The 24,352-nt window shown below is 41.2% G+C and overlaps 1 protein-coding gene across 8 annotated transcripts in view; it reads left to right on the forward strand.

Moving 5' to 3' along the window:
* DEPTOR (DEP domain containing MTOR interacting protein) overlaps nt 1-24,352 on the forward strand; it is a 76,312-nt gene that overhangs the window by 32,906 nt on the left and 19,054 nt on the right. For 6 of the 8 annotated variants that reach the window (XM_066335412.1, XM_066335420.1, XM_066335360.1 and 3 more), the window contains 6 exons: nt 235-413; nt 6,029-6,067; nt 15,794-15,979; nt 16,580-16,714; nt 19,795-19,865; nt 20,517-20,621. In XM_066335412.1, coding sequence (XP_066191509.1) covers nt 235-413; nt 6,029-6,067; nt 15,794-15,979; nt 16,580-16,714; nt 19,795-19,865; nt 20,517-20,621 — 715 coding nt within the window. The remainder of the gene's footprint in view (nt 1-234; nt 414-6,028; nt 6,068-15,793; nt 15,980-16,579; nt 16,715-19,794; nt 19,866-20,516; nt 20,622-24,352) is intronic. The other 2 variants (XM_066335378.1, XM_066335403.1) reach the window with 1 other exon arrangement.

Raw genomic sequence — 24,352 nt, forward strand, 5'->3', positions numbered from 1 at the left:
AGGGGAAAAAGCAGGAAAGCATTAACTTCACACAGGGATATAAAGCCTAAATTTCTTGACTAAGCAGTTTTAATTCACTTTGTAAGTAGATTGACAGCTTGAGAAAAGATTTACTAAGTCAGTGAAAACTTCATATACATTTTCTTGATATAAATAAGATTTGCCAGAATAGATCTGGAACTGCTTTCCTGAAGAACCGTTTTTCCTACCAATTTTTCCCCCCCACCACACCAGGCTGATGAGTTCTGAAAACACCCTTCTGCAAGCCAGGGAAGAGGAAGGAGTCAAGTACGAGCGGACCTTTGTAGCCTCGGAGTTCATTGACTGGCTGGTCCAGGAGGGAGAGGCAGCGACACGGAGCGAAGCGGAGCAGCTCGGCCGCAGGCTTTTGGAGCACGGGATTATACAGCACGGTGAGAAATCTGCTGCCAAGCAGTAAAAGCTACACTTACTGTAGCACTTTCTTGAACTCAGATCCCGTGGAGGGGCTCTTGTCTTCCTGATCACAGTACATTTAGGTTCTAAATGATTTCAGATGGGAGTCTAAGTAACTTTATTTAGTAAAAGGGTGACTTTTTCAAGAGCACATTGTATTTTCAGCACCAAGCTGAAAATGGTTCCTCAAATGCAGAATATGGCTGGAATTTGAAACTGTATGGTAGCAACTTAAGGATGTGGATGAAAATCAGTACTCTTACACTTGCAGTAATTAACCTGTAGAACTTGCTATCTCCAATGTGTGTAACTGAGGTAAATAGATTTATAAGGATCAAATAGGGATTAGAGCCGTAAATAAGCTAAATTCTGTATGCAGGACAAAAATTTCAGGGTCTGTGTATCTCCCTACTTGTAAGCAGAGCAGAGTCTGATGCCAGAAAAGCAGCTTTCCCTCTTGGGCATGTAGTGGAGTTGTTCTAATATGTTTGGGCAAGAAAGAGGATGTAAAATTTGATTGAAGTGTTACTATATTTGTCCTGGTGGTAGAAGTTCTTTGAGGCAGGAATGAAATATTTCTTCATGGTCCAGTATAATGTGTCCAGCAGATACACCTTCACCAAGAAGCTCCTTCTGTTAAAGGTGGAGGAGGCAGAGTTTTCTCTCTCTACTGCCTTGAGGGTGAAGAACTTCACACCCCTAGCACAAAAACACATTTTACATGTTGTCATTATCTGTTCTCACATTGCCCTTCTGTGACCAGGCATTTCCTACCACAGAAGTGGCAGTGCCTCTGGGAGCAATGAAGGGGTGCCAGGAGATGACAACAGAATGACAGAAGTTGTTACCTACGTAGTGCACAATGGGAAAATAATTAGATCCTGGTGGTCCATGTGTTATTGCATCAAACCTGACAGAACAAACTGGTGCTATGAGCAGGCTATTAGTACACAAGGTGCTAGATTGACTTAGGTAGCTTGTTACTTCGTGAGAAAACCTAGTTTTAATGAATAGAGAAAAATGGGCATGTAAGTGGCCTGCACTGCTCTGTCATGGCTCTAATCATGTTCATGTTAACTTGCAATTACTAGGAGCTGCTTCTGAATGTTTACAGTGATGAGCTTTCAGTTCTATAATTACTCCTGTGCTTCCTATGATTTATAGGGTGCCAACTGCTCAGAGCTTGATGGACAGGAAAGGTATGCCACTCCTCCTCTTTACAGCAGCAATGATTTAATTCCTATTTTTACCTGAATGTTTTCTGTGTATTATGTATGTGGTAAACTTTCCTTGCTGTCCTGAGGTCCCAAACCAGGACATTTACAAAAAAAACCCCAAAAGAACCCCCACCAACCAACCAACCAACCAAAAAAAAAAAACCCAAAACAACAACAACAACAAAAAAAAAAACCCAAAAAAACCCCAAACAAACAAAAAAACCCCACAAAACCCAAAAAACCAAACAAAAAACAAACAAACAAATTGAGATTTATGCTGATACAGATGTTTTTGCAGAGAAAATAAAGTCAGGACTTAACATTTGGTGCAAAGCTGGGTTTTCTTAGCTACTGAAATCTTTGCAGAGCTAAGAGAGTCAGGATGTGGCTTTTTTTGCAGATAAACCATTGTTTCATTAACTAAGGCAAATGCTTAGCAGGGCACATTTGCAGGGAAGTAATTTTGCCCCTGTCAAGCCAGGTTTCAGGGATCATTTCTGAGTGACACTGGCCCTGCTCCTCTATGGATAGCCCTGGACATTCTGCAGGTTTATCCCCAGTCGTTTGTTTTTTTGTAGTCAAGAGCATGTATAAAGCACCATCTTAGAAAGATTTGAAATTCATGAAGTACAGACAGGGTTCTGGAAATCAGTTGCTTTTTTTTTTGATTGCTGAGGAAGTGGTCTTCTCACTTGTCCATACCAGGTCATTGCTGCAAGGTACTGTCATCTTCCTCACCCATTTTTTAATAAAATAAACATAACTGAGTGGGGATTTCACAAGGACTTGATGGGGATGCTGGAAGTAAAGTAAAATGGAATGGTGTCCTTGAGATTTATCTTTTATGAGTGAACATGCTTTGTGCACACTTTCTCGTTTGTGAAAGGAGATTTCATTGATTTCACTGCAACAATTTGTCTAGATAGTATTAGGAATATTGATGAAAGTACTGGCAGAATTAACATAGAGCTGGTTTGGGGATCATCTTAGCAACTAGGCATGATCTGTGCACACTGAAGCTTCTTGTAATGCTGGCTTCCTCTAAAGAGGGAGCTCAAAATGAGAACTTCCAGTACAGAATTAGGGATATAAACTGTAAAACAGCAGGAGAGGTATTCTTTCCCCAACACCCTCCCACCCATCTTACAGAGTCCAATTAAAAAACAAAAGAACGCTATTTTTCTCTGTCTTAGTACCATAAATTCATTTCACCATACTGGGCTTCCTTTGTTTTGTCTCTCATCAGCGGTACCAAAATGTTACTTGACACTAATTGGCATCCTTGTTGGCAGAACCAGCAGAAAGACTCTTGACTGAGCAGGAGTGGAGAATAAAACGTTTCCTGTCCTAAAGGCAATCTTTCTCAAGCAGTATTGTTTGATATCCACAATTTGGAATAGAATAAAACCTGCTGTGTTATTCTTATGAAGTATTTATTACCCCACCTAATGCGATGGAAAGTAATAGAAATAGTTGCATCAAGTTGCCAGTTTCAGTAATAATTTTCCAGCCACAACTGAATTACACAATGTCTTTTTACCAATACTGACTTTCATTTCAATTACTCAGAGAAGCTCTATTCTGCAGCTGAGGAACTGTATTCAAAATGACTTCCTGACACATTTTTCTTCACTTTAATTGGTCAGATACAAACCAGGTTTCACACAGGAAACAAACACTGTTGCTAACTTTAAAAAGGAAAACAGTGGTTTAAGAGGAATTGTATGAACGTGCAAAAGCATCAAATTCTCAGTTTTAAAATAATCTTCCTGATCTCTTTGGACATATGAAACTACATACATTTCCCCTGCCATGCATGAAAATGATGAAATGTACTGTAGTGCTGAATTGCTTCCTGCCAAAATCTCACTGGCCCACACAGATCACTGAGATCAGCTCCATTGGTTAGATCGTGGTGCTAATAATGCAAAGTTGTGGGTTTCATCCCTATATGGGCTATTCATTAAAGAGTTGGACTCAATGATTCTTGTGAGTCCCTTCCAACTCAGAATATTCTGTGCTTCTGTGAAATCATAACTCATAAACCACCATTTTCAAATATAGGACCCAGGTTTTCTTTCCTGTGTATTGGTACCCCCATGTAATATGGAATAAAGACCCCGTCAGTAGCAGGGAATTCTGCATTGTGCATTTCTTGAAGGCTGGTGTTGGGATTGTAGTTGCTGATAGTTACTCAGCATTTGGGAACACTGATGGCCTTCATCCAGAATATAGGAATAAAGATTGTGGGAAGAATTACCAGTTTGGTGATGCACATACAATAAAGGCAGGGACAAAAGGTGCATAGAACATATTTCTCAGCTGTAGAAAAGCTCATTTCTAGTATGGTGAGGTATGTAGAGCTAAGTAATATTAATAGGTAAAACTTTCCTGCAGGAGACTGGATCTTTCTTAGTTCTTCTTCACATGGGCATGGTGGGACAGATTATCTACTGTGGTCAAAATTCACATATAGCAGGAGAAGAAGTTCTCTGCCAGCTGCTGGCTCCCAGGTAGATCAGACCAAAGCAAGCATGGTCTGGGGGCAGGCAGAGGACAGTGTGAGCATCCACACATAGTCACAGCTCTTTGTCAGTCTGGAAAGCAGAGATACTGAGATGTCCAAGGACAAAAGAGGGTATTCACAGAGCTCCTTATGGAGTAATTTTTGCCTCACCCTTGCCTATAGTCCTTGCCGAAATCTTAGCCTGTACCTGCAGCCACAACAGCAGATTGCTGCTGACATGACAGGCAGTCTTCCTGTCCTCCTCCAAGGACTCACTGGGTATGAAAGCTTGAGGGATGGAGAAACATCTGCCTGCCTTGCAGAAATTTTTTGAAGTCTGGAATCTCCAGTTAATAGTTTAAATATAAAATATGCTTAATACTGTTAAGAGAAACTAGTGCTGTCTACACCTACACTTGCAAGATGAATATTTGCATTTCTTCCATGGCAGCAACCAAACCATAGCTCATTTATGAATACTTTTCAATATATTGTGAAATGTAAATGCACAGGGATTGCCGTGTAACACAGATGGCACCGTGTGTACTGCCAATTGAGCCTGCGAGAAAAGGGGGCCTGAGCAGCAGAACTCAACTTCTCATGCCAGATCTCACCCTGTCTCTTTTGTTATTGTGGTTTACCAAGCTGCTGCTGACCTTCAAGTCCACGTGCTTGGTGTAATTTCTTCCCTGAAGTGCCCCCAGCAGCTTCCCTGAGCAGTATTCACAGCATGGTTCAGCATGAAGCATTTTGCATGGCTGTCAACTCTATTCCAGGGAGTTGGGATACAGATTCCTAGACTCAGGCCAGCAGCAGAATAGATGTGGTGAGGCTTTGCTTTCCTGAATGATTGAGGGGTGTAAGAGTCTCTTTTAGAGATGACAGCCTAGCAGCTGTCTTCTTTGGAGCATATGGTCTACCTAGACTTCAGTAAAGCCTTTGACACTGTTTCCCATGGCATTCTGCTGAAACTGTATTGCCATAGTGTGGATGGGTGCACTCTTCACAGGGCAAAAAATTGGCTGGATGGCCAGGCCTGGAGTATTCCCCAGGGCTCAGTATTTGAGCCAGGACTCATTATTTGGACCAGTCCTCTCATTTGTCTTTTCTAAGGAGATCTTTATCAAGGGATCAAGGGCAGAAAGATGACTTTGTGGATGACTTTAGGTGAATCCATGCACGGCTGGGACAAGGAATTCTGCCAAGCTGTATATTCTAGAACATGTGGTTTTATTGCAAGGGTCGCGGGTAAAAGGGCCTTGCCTTCAGCCACCAGCCTCAGCTGAAGGGAAGTTCCAAAGAGAGAGGGAGAAAGAACAGCAGGGTGAGAGCTGAGAGAGAAGGCAGTGAGAGAGCAAGGTGGCAGGGGGGAAGACAGCAGGAGAGAGCAGGAATAGGGGGAAGAGGAAGGGTAAGAGAGTTAAGAGTTAAGAGTAAGGGTTAAGAGGTAAGAGAGTTAAGAGAGCCAGGTCTTTGTTACAATACATTATATCTCCTTTTGTGATGAATATTCTAATTTACAGTGACCAACCAATACAAGACACAAAATCCTATAGAATCTATATACAGCCTATAAGGACTACTATATTACCATACTGTGTTATATTTTAAACTCTAAAACCTACTCTTTAGACTTCTGTTTTGCTACATTGACCTTTGGATCCCTTAGCCAGCAGAAAGGTATTGTTCAATCAAAAGAGATTCTTCAGCTAGCTAGACCATTGTTTTCAGGTTATATAGTAACTAAGACTCAGTATCCTACAACTCAAAGTAAGCTTTCATTTCTATTTCGATTATAGGCTTCATATTTTCAGAATCTTTGCTAAGCAATCATATCTATAAGGTTTCCCTGATTCATCTTCCCCAACAGATGACAGCAAGTTGTTTGAGAGTATTGATCTTCTGGAAGGTAGGACAGCTATACAGAAGGATCTGGACAGTCTGGGTGGGCCAAGGCCAATGGTGCGAGGTTCAACAAGGTCAGATGCTGAGTCCTGCACTCAGGTCACAACAACCTCATGCAAGGAACTCCATCCAATGCTCCAGGCTTAGAGATGAGTAGCTGGAAAAGGTACCCATTGGAAAAGGAGCTGGGATGCTGGTTAACAGCAGCTGAACAGGAGCCAGTTTGTGCTCAGGTGGCTGAGAAGGCCAATGGCATCCTGGCCTGGATCAGGAATAGTGTGGCCAGCAGGACCAGGGCAGGAATTGTCCCCCTGTACTCAGCACAACTAAGGCCATACCTCAAGTGCTGTGTCCAGCTCTGGGCCCCTCAGTACAACAAAGAGATTAAAGGGCTGGAGCACATCCAGAGAAGGGCAATAGATGTTGGGAAGGGTCTGGAGCACAAGTCTGATGAGGAGCAGCTGAAGGAGCTGGGGCTGTTTAGCCTGAAGAAAAGGAGGCTGACGGGAGACTTTATCACTCTCTACAATCCCCTGAAAGGAGGCTGTAGCCAGGTGTGTGTCAGGCTCTTCTAACAGGTAACAAGTGACAGGGCAAGAGGAAAAGCCCTTAGGTTGCACCAGGGCAAGTTTAGGCTGGGTGTTAGGAAAATTTTCTTTACTCAAAGGGTTGTCTAGAATTGGAACAGGCTGCCCAGGGAAGTGGTAGAGTCACCATCCCTAGAAGAATTAGAAGATGTGTAGATGTGACACTTGGTTAGTGGTGCGTTAGTGGTGAACTTGGCAGTGTGTGGTTAATGGTTGATCTTCATGATCCTAGAGGTCCTCCCCAACTTAAATGATTATATGATTTTTGTCAGTGCTAGGATTTTTTGATGGTAATAAATATGTGGTAAGATCTCTTAGACATGATATCAGTATCTTCGGCCTCCACTCTCCTTTAATATACCTTACAACTTTAAATATTGAGATAATTGCACTTGATCAGACCTGGTGTGCTCAAGGCAGACACATGTTCTGCTAGCTTAGCACAGAAGCAGGTGCTTATCCCCTTTCAAGAGTTAATCTTTTATCTGCAAACTCCACTGTGCAAATTACTTTCTGAGATGAAAACAAGCACTTTGTAGTGACTTAGTGAGAACAGCAAATGTTGACACGTGCTATGTCCCTGTCTCTGAAGGAAAGTCTCTATGTCTATATTTAGTTTTCCCTATTCTTTGCAAGGACTCTGTACCTTTATACAGCAGAATTCCCTTTGTGAAGATGATCAATGCATTTAGTTTTAAGGATCAAGACACATGATGCAATTGAAAGTTTGTTATAATTGTGGAAGTGGATTAAATATCTAACAAAGTATTTTATCTCCTGCTTTTGTTGAAAAGCTTTCCTTCTCTTCTAAAATTGCTGTGAATAATCAAGTATGTGCTGCTATATTTACCTTAAATGTCTCCAGCTGCTTATGATTAGCTGATTATGATTCACTTACAAAGCGAAAACTTGCCATGTATGTGAAATGTACTCTTCCTTAATTCAAAATTTCTTTTTGGAACCTCTTTCTTGGAAATATCAACTGCAGATAACAGTTTACAAGTATCATTGAAGCATACCATAAATCCTTGACTTAACTGATCATAGGTTTTCTTCTCCAAAATCAACACATACATTTTTTCTAGTTGAAAACCAGAAAACAATTTTTCTAGTTGATCTAAAACCTGAATCACATCAGCCCTTGGATATATCCAAGCTTTCATTATGCTAAAAATATAAGCCATCACATTTTTACAGATGATGCCTTGATTTATCTCAGTAAAACACAAATATTCAGTTAGTTTATGATATCCTATAGCACAACTTTGTTTTTGTTAGAAGTCCTGTTGCCCCCGTGCTGATGCCGGCAGAAGCACTCAGTTGTTTGTGTGGCAGCTCTTCCCTGGGAGTTCCCATGCATAGGGACAGTAACCTCACTCACAGTAATTCAGCTGCTTATGCTGAATCTGGAGACCACTTTGCATATTTTTCATGATTTTGCCCTTGTAAAAAGGCAAAGAATAGGAACTTTGCATGTAATTGTATAAACCCACAGCTCCTCAGTCTGTCAGCTTTTCATTGTGCTCTTCTTGCAGTTATCTTTATCTGCAGCAGGAATGGATTTGGTTTTCGAAAGAGCCACATGCACTATGCTTTATGTAAATAACATATGAAAAATTCTTTTCATATTAACTATTGAATTTTATTTTTCTGACAGAGAATGGGTTTCAGTTTTTAACAGCTGCAACAACAACAAAAAAAGATACCCAGATGGGCCTTTTCATCTTCTGCTTCCCTTCCTACAGACTGTACTTTCCATACTTTATTTGGAAGCAAAGAAAAGCAGTTGGCCATGTTCTGTAAACTTACTAAATTAAAGATGATAAATCCTCATATACAAACCAAAAAGACTGCTGAAATGTGTGTGATTCAACTCTGGCTTTTCATGCTAGAGAAAGTAATGTGTATTTGAAAATATACTGCAAATAGATGGCAAACTGGCTGGAAAGACAAAATGTATATAGAAACATGTATCTGCATACCTATTTTAAGGCAATAGAAATAACATGTTAATGCACTGATCAGAATATACCACCTAGTAAGAACAGGATACTCTGAATTTCAGTTCTCAAGAAACTTCTGACAGTTTTCTACTGTAATCCTGATGCTTTAAAGACAGTATAAAAGTCGTCTGGACTTTTTTTGGACTATATGAATATACTACAGTTAACTGAAACAGCTCAGAAAGCACTCCCTAGTTATAGCTCAGAGAGCCATAGTTATAGCACAGCTTTTTTTTCTGGACCTGCTTACGGTTCCAGGACCTATTTATTTCTGGACATGCCTTACTGACTTCACCCTTGGTAGGATGAGCTGGAACAGCTCTCTGGATTTTGTATTGCAGGGCCAGAATCTACCTTTCAGTTTTATACAAGGGGATCAGAGGAAACAAGAGCAGTTCAAGCTTAGATCCACTGTCTGTTCAAAGTGAATTCCTTGTAATCCAAATAAGAAAAAAATATAATTTACTTACAGCTACACTGCAGAGATTTTAACTTGATGGTTGAATACATGCACAGGTGGGCTTATCTATGGTCTACATAGCATATAAACATTCATAAAAGGTGGAAATGCAAGTGTTGTGTTTATGCAGTGCAGGGAATCAAAGACTCAAGATCCAGGACTCTGTGCTCACTGAACATCTGTAGTGTCTCTCCCTGGATTTGTGGGAGATCCAAGCAGGTGGAATTCATCAATGTGTAAAAGGAAACTAATCTGAATAGGTGCCATTATTAAAATGCGTTTGCAGTGCCAGATTAGCAGAAAAACAGGAAGGCTTTGAGACGAGTGGGAAAAGCATTGTCCAGTGCTGAATAAAGTGCCAGTTACTCTCCTCCAGCCACACGTGTGTCGGTGCTAGGCAGAGTGGCAGAGGGCAGCACAGGGGTGGCAGGGTGCTGTGGCAGAGGTGGGCACTGTGGGCTGAGCGCTGGCTGGAAGCTGTGCAGCTGCTCTGTGCAAGTCTCAGCAGCTGTCGGTGTTTGCCAGGCCCACGGACTAACCACTGCTCTGTGAAAGCCAAAGTGGACACACACTTCCACTGTTTCTCTGGCAAAGGACCAAAACTGGGCTGGCTAAAGGCCTAAGGCACAGAGGAGGCTGGCTCAGCAAGCTGTGTGCTATCCATAGAGAGATATTTTTTTAAGGAACTTGTATTTTATGTGTTGATTTGTTTCCTTCCCTTTTAAACACTGGTTCTGCTTTGGAGAGGGGAGTGAGAAAGCAAAATTACATGGAGTGGGAGCCAGACCCTTCCCTGGGCACATTTTGGGTGCAGGTGGAAGCAGCTCTAGCTGTGATTTCCTTCAGATAACGCCCCAGCCCCTGCCAGCCCCTGCAACCTGTCAGTGTATGTCTCATCATCCTGCATTTGTTCTTGGCATGTTCTTGCTCTTTTGGAGTAATATCCTGCCACTCCAGAGGTCAAAACTGATATGGTCATCTGTGACTTGCTGTATGAAGGCACAGACTATTGCAGCCAGTAATAGTGAAGGTTTGGAATGATCTCCTGGACTTCAAACTGCATTTCACATAATTTTAATAGAGTAAACTATCTCATTAAAAAGATAAAGTGTACTTTCAAATAGAGTGGGGCTGCTGCTTTGTGCAGTGAAAGACTTGGAAACGTGTTGTGCATTGCTGGAAAGAGTTCAGTGCTGCTTTTGCCTTTAAGTGGAGAAAGATATATCCACACTGAAAAACCCATACACTCTGCTCATGTTTTATAGCCTCTTCCTCTTAACCCTAGCACAAACACACTCTCACATAAGCAAATAAGCACACACTTCAGTGTGTCCTCTGCTCTCTTGAGAGAAGCTGCTCCTCTGGCTCCTCATGGAACTTTGATCTCCTTCCCACTGCTCTCTCAACATGGAACAGCCATTCCCTGGCTCCAGCCACGAGCTTGCTTGGTGACAGTGTTATTTCTGGGGACGTGCAGAGCAGCTGGAGTGCCTCACTGGATGTGTCCTACTGGGGACTGCAGCTTTCAGCTGGTAGAAAGCATTAATCACCGTGGTGGAGATGTACACAGATTACCAGTGCTAAAAATCATGGGGAATTGAAGTGGTGGGAGGGATTTGGGGGAAAAGCCAGTTATGAAAATGACCTGATTTTTCAGGCATGAGTCATACCATTTATTAAAATAGGCTTTTGTACTTTCTAAAGCTTCCTTGGCTCTATGAAATCAGTGTAAAGCTAATATTTCTATCTCTGCTGTGCATCAGCCTCCTTGAAAAAGTGGAAAAGGCTGTTTGAGCTCCATGCAGATCCTGGGATTTTATGTCAGAACCAGAAGCTGAAAGAAGATTTGCATGGATGTTACTATTTATATTTTATGTATCTGAACAGAAACTGTGAAGCAGCCAGGAACAAAAAGCACCAAAGCTGCAACATTAAGTGCTCCCAAACAGAGAAAATACAAAATAAATATTCTGGTTTTTCTCATCTTAACAGTAACATAAATGGTGAATGCTAAAATTCCCTGCACAGCTAAAACCCTTGCCACTGAAATATGCAAACTCTGGGGATAGATAAGACAGTAAACAAATAATTGAGCTCTATTAATTAAATGGTCATTACCCCACAAAAGATAGTTTTTTTGTATAGCTAATAGTAGAACTACAAGGCAGTGCATCTAGGAAATGAGAATACAGGCTCCACTCGTTGCTGTGGAGCAGTGCTGTGTAGGGAAAAGAGAATGTGCAGGGCACAAATTATTCTCACTTTATGCTATTTGTGCAGTATGGTGCAGTAGAAAGAGTGGGCTTGAGATGTACAAAAAAGAACAACACCCAGTAAGAAAAAGGGTGTGAGATTGTAATTGTGGGCATGAAGTTCTGAGGAGTGGATTTTTAGGAAAGATTAATTCTGAAGAGGACTCCAGGAGGGCTGAAAAAGGTCAGGGGGTAGTATTTATTCAGTTGATAAAAGATGTATTTGGGAGTTGTCTTCCCAACAAATTTTTTTGCAAAGATTTTTGTCCACATCGTATGTAGCTTTCTAATGAGGGTGTGACAAAATCCAGAGTTTAGCAACTAAAGTTAGGCAAATTCAGCTTTGAGCTGAATCTTTATTTTCTGTCGGGGCAAGTGACTGAAGGCTTGAATAGCTTGTAAAGAGAAAAGTGGTCAATAAACAATTTAAACTATGAGTAAAGTAAATTTTTCGTAAGATTAAAAGATAATTGTTAAATTCTGTTTCTGGGAGAAATTTTGTGGCCTGTGTATGTGGAAGATTAGACTAGTGTGGTTACGACCCTATCTCCAAAGTCTGACATGCGTGAGTATATGTTTGTGTTGGTACCTATCCTTCCAGGACAATAAATGCCCTTGTGTACTTTTATGGTTTTGGAGGTTTCCAGCCACCGTATTTTTACTTTACTCTCTTTGGTGCATTTCTTTCTGTTGCATAAGGTGCACATTGTAACATGAACGTGTTGCCACCTGAAGAGCTGTGCATTAAGTGAAGAAGAAACATGAAGTCATCCCACCTTGCTCTTTGCATCACCCTCATAGTACATAATGTAAGTTCCATGAGAGGTACCTGGAGCAAGAGCCTTGTCAGCTGCTACAAGTTTATCTGCTACTGCCTCTGAGTCAACACCCAGAGGTAACAGCCTCTAAATTATCTTTAAAGGAGCTGCTCCTGGGCAAGTCTGTGCAACCCTCTCAGCATTCTGCCACCGGTTTGGAAAAGCTTTTCACTCCCACTTTGCTCTACTGCTTGCAGCAAAGTGTGGGCTGCTAAAGCAGTTGAACTGAGCACCAGTGACTGCACCTGTACCTCTCACCTCTCAGCAGTGTAACATACCCAACCCTCTGTGTGTGCTCTGCATCTAGCGTGTACAGAGTTGTGATTTACCAAGGACAAGGGCATGTGTAGCTTCTCCTGGCTCTTGCTGAAAGTCGGCCACTGCATCTGAGGAGTGCTTTCAGAGGCAGCCAGCACCCACATTTGCCTTCCCCTCCTCAACCTCTTCCTTCTGATCCATGGTCTGGAAATTCCTTTTTCCACACCTTTCCAGATGCACTCATCCTTTGGCAGAGTCTCAGCCTGGACATTTAATCTCAAATCATGAATAATTCAGATGATAAAAAAAAAAAAGAGGCACAATAATAATTTTGGTGAGAGACTATTTGATGATATATGCACAAGGAGGCAGTCTGAGCTATATTGTTCCTATTTATATTTTCAGCTTCTTTTTAAATATGTAAGAAATTACATGATGTCACAAATACATAGTATGTGAACTATCCTTAGAAACGAGGAGGTTAAAATATGAAAGTCAAGGAGCATGCCAAATTCTATACTGATGTTACATGTCCTGAGCATTTTGGCTGCAAACCCCTTGTTGTGTAAATCATATACAAATGTTCTCCAACACACAGTCATTGGACTTAGAACTCATTTATTGTATAAAAATTTACCCTTCTATGGGTAGTTATAGCTGAGATTAATGACTTCAATGGAAAACCTAAGCCTTGCAGTTTTAAGTATATAAACATTACAATATTTAATTAAAAACAAGTAGTGTTATTCTAAAACATGTTCTGTTTACATTATCTAGTTTCATGGTCAGTAAGTTTTGAATTTCAGAGTGCTTGACAATGTCTGCAGCATGAGTGTGTGTTTATGTCTGATTATCATTATTTCTGAGTACTGTCAGAGCACTTCAGTTAATGACACAAACAACAGAATAATTTTCATTAAAAATGGTGGCATCATAATATTTAACTTGACTCAGAAACCCTACTGATATTTCTTACATTGTAAATGGTTGGCCACAGCAGTTCTATTTCTAAGGAAGCATTTGTGGAGCCCATTTTCATTTAAGATTTTGAATTACGATAGTGCTCAATAAGTAGAGCTTGCCTTTTTAAGATTGATATTAAGATGGCCTAAAAATTTTTTTTTTGCCTTTAAATTAGGTTATTCTAATAATGTGGTAAGATATTGATAGATATTGCTACTTTGACTTATTATGTCAGTGATCTTAAAATTAAACTGGTAGCTGCAAACACCTACGTACTATCTCTGCCTCTGATAGCAAATCCTTTGGGGATGTAGGCAGATTGCCAAATCTCTCCTCCTCTACTTCCGTTCTTCAGAAATAGTGATTGTTAGTAAGTGCTGTTTTTTAGTATTGCATATGATATGTGTCCAAAATGGGGGGCACAGCAGCAGTGTGTGCCTGCAATACTTAATGTTTCAGAACACAGTAACCAGTTACTTGTGATGCTAAATTGGACTTAACAAAGCCATTTTGTATCCCTGAGGACGCAATGGATTCAGCATCAAAAGGAAGCAGACAAAGCCAAGTGGCACTGGCTCTTCCAAAGATCTTTGCCAGAACCAGGCAATCTAAGGGATGCCTTACAGCCATGCAACTCTGGGGCAGATGGCTTGTGTGGCAGCTTGGGCACCAGCTCATGCTCTTCAGAAGGTTCCTGTGTACTGATTATTCCTTGGGTCCCAAAGGTAGAAGTCCATTTGTACAGACAGTGGTCTCGCTGACAGTGACCCAGGCAGGCAAAGGACATGCTTCTTTGCAAGATGGTCTCAATATAAGGCAGTTTCTGCATCCACATAGAAGACAGTGCCCTGAGGATCATATCTAGGACTGGCATCCTCCTTATTGTCTGGGCGACTTGATGCCCCTGGAGAAGGTGACTGGACAGGACTTTTTCCTCTTTGAGGTTATTTCTTCAGCTCACAAACATCAAATTACTTACTAGCAGTTTATGTGTAAATGCAAGTTGTCAGGTGTGGTGTAGTTCTATAGTTCCATGAAGAGTAGCCTGAAACACAGGGAGATGTTCAGAAGGGATGAGAGCAAGAAAGACTGTGTTAGGGATGAGAATGAAAGGAAAGCAGGCCAGCAGGGCTCCAGGCTCTGGGTCTTGTGTAGCATATTGGACTCTGCTGGGTTTTGGACCTCGTGTGTTGAGCAGAGCAAAGAGCAAGGCAAAAGTTCTGTGTCTGCAGTAGGAGGCCAATGACTGAGACATGTATTCATAAATGTGACTGACCTTAGTGCATACCTGTGTTGTTGTTTACACATAGATATTTATAGCCCACTGGTTCTTACAGTTCAGTATTGCAATTAATACAATTTATAAACTTGGAAAATCCAGGATCCGGATTCTTCATTGAAAAGGTCAACTGTGGGAAATTATTTCTGTGGAACGTGGTGGCAGGAGCTGGGTGAAAATGGACAAAAATGCTGCCAAACACCGACTGCAGTTATTTTAGATGCTGCAGTATTGATGCAAAGAGTACTCCAGAGAGCTTCCCTGCAGTCAGGACCTGCAGGAGTCAAAACACTTTCAGGACCTGGCACAAAGCTCCTCCATCCAGTATTTTTCATCACAGCATCAGTGGCAGTGAAGACATAGATGTTATAGTGATGTTTCACTCTAGGGGTAGGCTTGGGGCTCCTGCTCTGACACCAGCAGGCTGGGGTTTGCTCTCGGTGTCAATACTGGTCACAATTAAGATTTTTGTTCATTATGTATGAAATGACTTTTGGCCAGGTGCCTGTTCCCAAACCTTGTGTATCCGTGTAAAGCAGGGAAGTGGCCTGCAGGAAATGTCTGGGACACAGTGTCTGTGGTGAACAAGACAGAGGAAATACACAGGTCTTGATTCTTTGCTGCCCTGTAGCTCTGAACAAGGTAGTTGGACAGAGCTCACAGGGGCTGCCCTACACTAATGAATTTACACAAAACTTGACGTAAGGACCTAAGTCTGGTCTGTAGCCACCAGCAGCAGCAAGAGGCGTATGGACGAATCATGCACAGACCTGGAACATTATGCAACCTGTCACAGAGAGGTAAAGTACTTCTTTTTCCACTGGGCAATAAAAGGTGCATATCATTAATTAAATAAGTGTAAAAGATTCTTCTCAGCATTTCCCACTACAATTCCTAGTTTGTTATTGCTGCTATAAAGAGTGTATGTTGAAGCCCCCTGTGTGAAGCTGATCGTCTTCCTCCTCTTTCTAAGGCTGTATAGGGGAAGAGGAGAGCTCTGAGCATTGCATCCTTACAACAAGGCCTGTAGTGCACAAGTTGCATGTGGGTAGGCTTGGATTTATTTCTGTGCCTACCAGGCATAGACTCTGTATCTATTTCTTTTCCTAGTGTCCAACAAGCACCATTTTATGGACAGCAACTTACTCTACCAGTGCAGAATGAATTTCCGCCGGCGGCGGCGATTAATGGAGCTCCTCACCGAGAAATCTCGCTTGATGCCAGAAAGCCATGACAGCCCATTTTGCCTGCGCAAACAGAACCATGACAACAGGAAACACACCAGCTTTCTCTCAGGTGACTCATTAATTGTACTGCTGTTTGTAAAATGACTCCGTGGAGTCTTAAAAAATAGGTTTTGGACAAGGGGTTCCAGTGTTAGAAAAAAATCCAGGGCTGAGTATTATATGTCCCTGTTTACAGAGATTGTCCATTCACTCATTTTATCAAACCTATAGTGCCGTGGGGTGTATCTGTATCAAAATTTGGGGTCCATGTTCAAACTGGTTAAAGTCACCCAAATTCAAAGTAATTTGTCATACATTCAGTGGGGAGTTCCCAAGAAGATTAAAAGTGAGGGGAGGTGGCCCTGCAGCATTTGTGTACAGTAATAACTAGTAAGAACTGAAAGAAGGGAAAGGAAAACTGGAAAAACATGGTTCCCTATATTGAAATGCCTCTTAGAAGACACTGCAATGGGAGCAGTTCAGCCATCTTGTTAGTTACAGCATTACTCTCATGCAGTGACTCTTCTAACGATGTAGGACACTCTAACCCATTCCCAGTGTTGTCAGTGAAAGCATGGCTTGTTGCTGTTTTGTTTTAAAAAAAGAAACAGGGAAATGGCTTAGTAACTGGTCTTAGCTCCCTCTCTCTTTGTTTTCTCTCTGCTTGCAGTGAGTCCCACCAAGGAGATAAAGATCGTGTCGGCAGTGCGGAGGAGCAGCATGAGCAGCTGTGGCAGCAGTGGGTACTTCAGCAGTAGCCCGACACTCAGCAGCAGTCCCCCTGTGCTCTGCAACCCCAAATCTGGTGAGCACCAGCACGGATTACCATGCACAGCAGCCAGGGTGCAGACATCTCTGTGGGGAGAAGGCAATGTGAAGGATGCCTATCATCACGCCTAAGCCTCTGTTTCCAAGAATACATTAAAAATTCACAGTGTCACAGGTTTTGTAGGCCAGAGGGAACTATTATCTTCTAGCCTGAAGTCTTGTTGAACACAAACCAGACGTCTCCCTCCAGTAATCTCTGCGTCAAGTCCATAATTGTGGTTTGAGCTGCAGTTTATCTCTTAGGACGACATGCAGTCAGAGGCTTAGATTCGCCTCTTCACTGCCAAGCTCTGAAACAATTCAAATCTCCTCCTAGAGACATTCCTTTGGTGCAAGTCAGAGAAGAGTGTAACTATCCAGTGACTGCTAGAGCTGCTATGGAATAACACCTCTCAGAAAACATCAGGCTCTGAAAAAACCAAGGCAGCACTATTTCAGCCTGTCAGAGACCGTTTGTATATTTTAATTTGTTTTAAGTCTTACACTGGTCTGTTTCAGAAGGTAGAAGTAATGTTGAAGCTTATTTTCCTTTTGAAAGGATTTCCTATCCCACGCCGGAAGATTAAACACGCCCATTCTTCCACAGTTCACTTAAAATTGTTTCTTGCTGTACATCTGGGAAGGGAAAAACAGGCTAAGATAGATACTGTTTCAGCCTCTCTGTTTCCCTCAGAAATAGCCCTGAATATCAAACAGGGCCCCTGCTGCCCTTTGACTTCCTTATTATTTCAAATTCACCAAGTCTCTGCCAGTGGTGTGGGGAGTATTGCACAACAGGGTAAGGCTTCAGTGGATATGTGTAATCTTTGCTTTCAGAGGGATGCTGGCATTTGAAGTGATTACAAGAGAGTGCCTCAAGCACTAGGTAAATGCTGTTCAAAACCTTGACCATTTACTCTGGAGATGAGTGAACTAAAGTGCATTTCATTCCTGCTGTGCAGAGTGGCCATCAGAAAAGGAAGGATATTTTCGCTCTCTCTCCTTTTAGCACATTTCCTTCCCTCTGCTTAAGCTCTGCTGGGAATTCAGTATGAAGCTCTGAAGTAAAATAATTGGAAGGACTCAGTAGGATTATATGCTCAGAAGCCATAACCCCTCCAGCAGACCTGCTGCCCAGCAGAGGAAATGCTGTCAGTTCTGGTGGCCGTTGCATCCGCAGAGTGTGTTGCTGATGGGTGTTTAGCACCACCTTCCAGTATGCTCACTCCTTCATGCAAGGGGCTTGCCTCTATATAAAGGGCACTACAGCATCATGGTTTGGCAGAATATCTCTCAGGTATATTTTCCAGAAATGCTTTAGTAGCTTTTGTATGGGGAGCTCTTTGTTCCCAGTGCATTAATTACATCCTGGAAAATTTTCTGGGACAGATAAAACAGCATTCATATGCTATCCATAAATGTGTGTGTTATCTGAAGTATGCCAGCTATTCAGTTCATTTATGGTTCTGATTTTATATGAAGTGTCAGTAGTGAGAACAAGTTTATTTTAATGCAGCTGATTACACAACACTGGAAGAAAAAGAATAGACTGACATTGCTCTTGCATAAATTTTTTAGAAGAAATTTTGCCTTAGGACTAGTTTTCAAACTGTGAGTAGCTGTAACAGACTTGTATTTGAAAGAAGACAGCAGTGGACTTATAAACAGACTGATTTTTAAGAATTATACAGTTACTGGCAAGGTAGGGTTATTTCTCCCAGAGCACAAGTACAGATCCACATGTCAGCTTGCATAGGTTAACATGAGGCTGTCAGATGTAAATGTTACAAGGAATTCTTCATCCTCTGCTGACTGTAAGGAGAATTTGTTCACAAGTAGCTTCCTGCTATCCAGACTCAGAGCATTTTGCCGAACTACGTGCTAATAAATACAAGGCAGAGGTGTATTTGTTGTCAGATGAGCTCTCTTGCAGGCCAGCACTGAAAAAACACCCAGGTCATGACTTGACCAATCATGTAGAAAAACAATCATCAAACAAACAAAAAAAATAAATTCTGGAGATATAATGAAGGGAGGCACATAAGAGAGCCCTGCATGGGTGATTTATCTGATTCTGACTTGTCAAATGAGCACAATCATTCAGTTTTTTCACATTGACCAGACATGCTCTGCAAAGTGTAACACTGGCTAAATGACAGTTCATCAAAATGCATGGGAAAGTAGAAAAAAAGATCTTGGTTTGTCTGCTAGAATTCTCCCTGCTCCCATGAATGTCATTAAGAAACTTAAGAATGTCTTCAAATACCATCTGTGAGAAATTTTGTCTCTCACCTGTGACTGAAAAGACAAGACACCATCAAAATTATTTATCACTAATAGAAAAACAGCTATAATATTAAAGGTGAAGCAGGCAAATGGGGTGAACAGCATATATCTTTATGTTGTCCTTTGTCTTTGAAGCATTTATGAACAAATAAAAAATTATGATATTGATTTGATTTGGCAGAACTTCAAATTTAATTTGTTTGGAGGAAAATTATGCCATTACATAGGAAGGCAATAGGGACCTGCAGAAACTTACTGGTATCTCCTTTAATTTAAGATCCCAGACACTTCTAGGTTACTTTGTCCCTGGATAAGGTGAGAGTTACAGGTTGTTGCCTACAGTTTCAGAAATCTCTTGAGATAATTCCTCACTCAAGCAGGATTTTCTTTTTAATTCTGTGATTCAAACCCAACTCAGATGAAATAACAGAGAGCACCAAATAAGCACACAGTGAGCTGTGAAGGAAAGCTGCGCTGTGCCAGGAAGGTTGGTCTCTTGTTTCAACAGAAAAAGCCACTTCTGATTTTTGTGATAGTGTTTAGGAGATTTTGTTGCAGACAACAAAATCTGTCAATTAAAGGTTCCAGTTTTCCAAAGATCTCATCATTTATACTCAGAGTTATTTTGCAGGCGTTTCCTTAGTTCTCTTACTTGCTTTCAAGCAAGTGTGCAAGAATTGAAAGCCTGTATGGGAAGTGGGGCCAAAAAGGTATCCCAACACTGTATCTTATTTGTTAGGAGAAACTCTAGAGGAATGTTTTTACTGAATATTCATTTCTGTACCTCCACAGTATTAAAGAGACCTGTGACTGCTGATGAGCTCTTGATGCCTGGAGCCCCATATGTTAGAAAAACTTTTACGGTATGTCTCCAGTATTTATCTTTATTTTCTGCGTGTTTATGTTTCTGCATAGGGCAATCCAAATAGATATTTTCTGATGGGATAATTAGAGCTTATTTATATTTGCTGAAGTTTATACTTTAAAATCCCAAATGCCATTATCAGTACTTTCATAAATTTCAAGTCTGATTCAGCACTTGTTTATTCTGTCTTTATGCCAGCATGATACTTAAAAGGGGTGTAAAATTACATAAAGGCAATAATATTTGTATTATACAAGCTCACCCAGACTTGGCGCTCCTGCTCTGCAGGAGTGGATCACCTACACAAACTGAAGTTTTGTAGCAGGGTCTTTCTATATGATGGGACAAAAGATTTGACTCATATACATTATTAGAACATTTCTTTAAAGACATTTTTAAACCTAGTCATTGGAAACATTTTTACATTGGAGGCTGCTCTTACAGCCTCCTAGTTCAAGAAAAAAAACTCCATTAAAAGCAAGAGGAATCATTTGGATAGAGCCTTTCCCATGAGTGACATAGCAGCCTGTACTCTGCTCTGTGTTGGAAGTACAAAGATGTTTGAAATTACATCTTGGACCATTTAGAGGTTGCCCCCTTGAATTTCATGGAGCTTCTTGAAAGTGATCATGCCCTTTCTTCTTTCCAGATTGTTGGCGATGCTGTGGGCTGGGGCTTTGTGGTGCGGGGGAGCAAACCCTGCCACATCCAGGCTGTGGACCCCAGTGGGCCAGCAGCCGCGGCTGGGATGAAGGTGAGTTCTCAAAATGGGATGATTTCCCAGGGATATTTGTGCTGCTCAGTGAAGATCCTGGGCTCCCTGCATTTGGGGAGGGAGAGGTGCTTTTGTTCCCAGTGTTGAGTGCCTTTCTGTCTCAGTTTCAGCTATTTGTGCACAGTGAGTTCTGTTGCCTTTAAATTCCCTCCTGTTTCATTTCTTCTTTCCTTGAGGTTCTTGAATTCTCTTTTTCACATGAAACTTGATTATCCTTTCCAAGCTGCTTTCTTGACCTTTTCCCTTGTTGAAGTGTGTTTTTATTCACGTGATTGGCTGGTTTTGGTGGTGGTAGTGCTCTTATTTTTTGATGGATTTTTTTTTTTTCATTTTTTTTCAACTCTGCACAATTTTAGCTTCCCTCTTCACTTCCCAATTTATGTAACTACTGTATGCACCTTTTGGACTTTGACTGTGTAGGAACAGGCAAAGTCAGACATACATAGTGAAAGTGAAGCTAACATAGCCCATTGTTCAGTGTAAAGTTAAGATTCAATACAATTTGGAAAAAACAACAGATGATACTTCCATAAAGAGATGAAATAGCTTCATAAGTGATTTAAGAATCAATAAATACACATTCCACTTTAAGCTTTCCTACTGCAATGCAGAGCCCATATACTTACCTGTGGGCTTGGATCACATCCTGCATATATCTGTGAATTAACCTCTGCCTTGTACAAAGAGAAAAATAAAGGCAAGGTATTATGTTAAGTACAGATAAAAGCAAGAACATTAAGTTAGCTGCTACACCTGCTCCAATGGCCAGAAAGATTAATGCCATTTATGCCATGCTTTATTGTGTGGCAGCAACACAAATGAAGGTTTCAGGTGTACCCCAGTTTGCTGTTAATTTTGTCCAGCCTTCTAATTCATCTCTCTTTCCCATCACACTCATCCCAGTTGCCTCTCACCTGTCTATTCACACCCACCAAGCTGAAGGCCACAGCTTCAGGGATGCACATCCTGCCTGCTGCCCAGTGCCAGACCTGCCACGGGACCCTCCTTGGCAAGTGCAGTTCAGGGTTTTCTGCTCTCTGCCTGCTGATTCTTTTTTTAATGGAACTTTCAAGAATATACTGTCTTTGAAACTTTTTTTAGTACAGGTAGGCAAAACCCCTGGGACAGGGAACGGCAGCTGCAGAGCTTGTTGGTGCATGCACCACCCAGACACATCCTGCTGGCAAAGAACCTTGAGTTCTGAGGGAACTGGAATTTTTAAATATGTTTTATACAACATCTAAATATAATATACAGTTAAAATTTTTATATGAAGAGTATAATTTTCAAATAATGATCCTGCCTAAAATTTAAGGGGCCTAAATTTGAAAATAATTTATTAATTTGTGTGTGTATATTCTAGATCCTGAACTTGGGAGTTTAGTATTTTACAGCACCTTTTATTCTTTGAACAGAGAAGCTAGCAATACAGTGAAGCAATTCTGAAATCTGACTTGTGAAAACAACACTATGGTGTCATATGTGTAATCCCATGGAGTTGCAGAGGTCTACCTGAACCATTCAAGATCAAGAATCCAAAACAGTTCACTGTCCTGAGAGGAACAAACAGTGTTGTAAAACTGGGATATATTGTCTTGATTACACAAGGACAGATCTAATTATTTTCAAAGTTGTTATCTTTATATGAAATGTTTTTTCAGAGCAGAATAAAAGTTTATAGCTGTATATGACATGAGCCTCTCTTTAGCACAAAAATTGTTGCCCCATTTTTGAAAATGCTGAATACCTTTAGCCTAGTGAAGAGATGGTGTTTTTCTTTGAAAATAAGGGCTTTTGTTAGATGTTCCCATGGCAATAAGTATGTAAATCATAGTGCAGTATTAGAATTTTTTTTTAAAAATCTATGTCACTTAATCCATCTGTTTACAGAACTCCTCAATCTGGCAAATTTAAAGAAATCAAATGACAGGCTTTAGATGACAGCTCCTTGAAATTAAACAATCCCCTGTGTGGAAGCTGCAGGAAGGGCACTTTGAAAACAGGCTTTTGGACGTGGTAACTTCTGGTGGGCTGGTGCAAGAGGCTTTTGTCTGCAAAAAGAGTGCTACACCAAAGAAGCGCTAACAAGGAAAGTTGGCTATGGTGAAAAGGGCAAGAATTTGAAGAAGAGCCAAGCCTTGGCGTTGCAGTTAGTAGAAAAGTTCTTGGCAGTAGCAGCAGGGATTTTCCTCCTAAGGAGATGCATCCACTGTAATTGTTTTTAGAATGTCTTTATTTGTAAAGCTTGTGATTTTGCACTTGCCTATTTTGGAGAGCACTCTTTTCCTGTCTTTGCATTATGCTGGACATTATTGTTGAGAGAGGACTGCTGCTTGCAATCTCATGGTAGGACCTTGGTTTGTGCATTAAAAATTCTACCCCATATCACAGAAAGCAGTAAACCTTGCAGGCTTATTCTACCTGCTGGACCTACTGGTGGCTTGCTTTCAGCTTGAGTTTGTCTGGGCATTTGGCCTGCTCCAAAGTGCTGTGAACTGGGAGTCTGATTAGAAAACTCAATGAGCTCGGGACAGAGCTCTGAGCACCCACAGTGGCATGAGCAGCTGGGACACGTGGGCTCTGTCACACATGTGCACCTCAGTGTGGCAGCACTTGCCATCTTCTTATGTGTGACATCCTCCTCTGCGGGAATTTTCAGGCAATTTATTTCTGACAAAATCCCTACTAGCATGATCTGCTGAAGATTTGTGAGAGGCTATAAGCTTTAGGACTTGATACTTCTTCTGGGGCTGGTAAATAGGATTACCACTCACAGTCTGAAGTTTCAGGTTTGAAACTGAAAAAGTAATTCAATAAACATTTAGTCAATTAGCCTTATTAAAGTATTTTTGGACCTGATTTGCTGAAGTGTATTTGTCTGTGACAGTGTTGTGAGGAGAGTGGTTGCTGTAAGTGCGTTAACAAGTGGGAGCTGGAGGCGACACGAGGCTATGAAAGGAGTCAGTGTTGCAATGCATTCTTCTAAGTTATTTGCAGCTCTGTTTAGCTGTCTGCTGTCGTCAGCAGTACAGACAGGAACAGCAGGATTTTGAAGTTCCCAGGTTGCTTTAATATTTATTATTGACTGGCTGAAAATTCGCTATTGACTGGTTCTCTGCAGATGACACTGCTAAATATTGCCAGCTGTTGTCAGTAAAAACGTTTTTGTCTTTTTTTCTCTTTTTTTCTGATTTATTCTGTAACTTCATTTCTGTTTTTAAGGTGCAAGGTTTTTTTTAAAAGTTACAACTTGACTTGAAACTAGTGACTTAAATTATGCATCACATTGTTATTTAGTGTGACATAACTGCAACAGAGTGTGACAGAACAAGCAGACCTAGCTAAGTATGAGGCTTGCAAGAGAGACAAAATAATCACTCATTTTTCTAATCATCTGTTCATCCCACTGGCTGGAGAAATCAGTGCCCTAGTCAAACTGTTAAAAGAAAGCTGATTCCTTAAACTGATTCTTAGCAAATTAGGATTTACAGTTGTTACACCTAAGATCCTCAAATTGTGCAAATTGCCAGTGGCTGTTTAAGCTTTTCAAGCCTAGTTCTTCTTCATTTCAGCAGCAGGGAGTCAGCAGCAGGGAGTTTGAAGGACCACGTGTTGTCACTGGTACTAAAGCCTTTTGTTTGGAGCTCAGCTTGGGAACTGTCATGTGCAGCCAGGACCCTTTCAGCATGGTTCTGCTCTCCTGATCTCTA

The sequence above is a fragment of the Sylvia atricapilla genome, chromosome 1 (genome assembly GCF_009819655.1).
Source record: "Sylvia atricapilla isolate bSylAtr1 chromosome 1, bSylAtr1.pri, whole genome shotgun sequence".
Taxonomy (NCBI): domain Eukaryota; kingdom Metazoa; phylum Chordata; class Aves; order Passeriformes; family Sylviidae; genus Sylvia; species Sylvia atricapilla.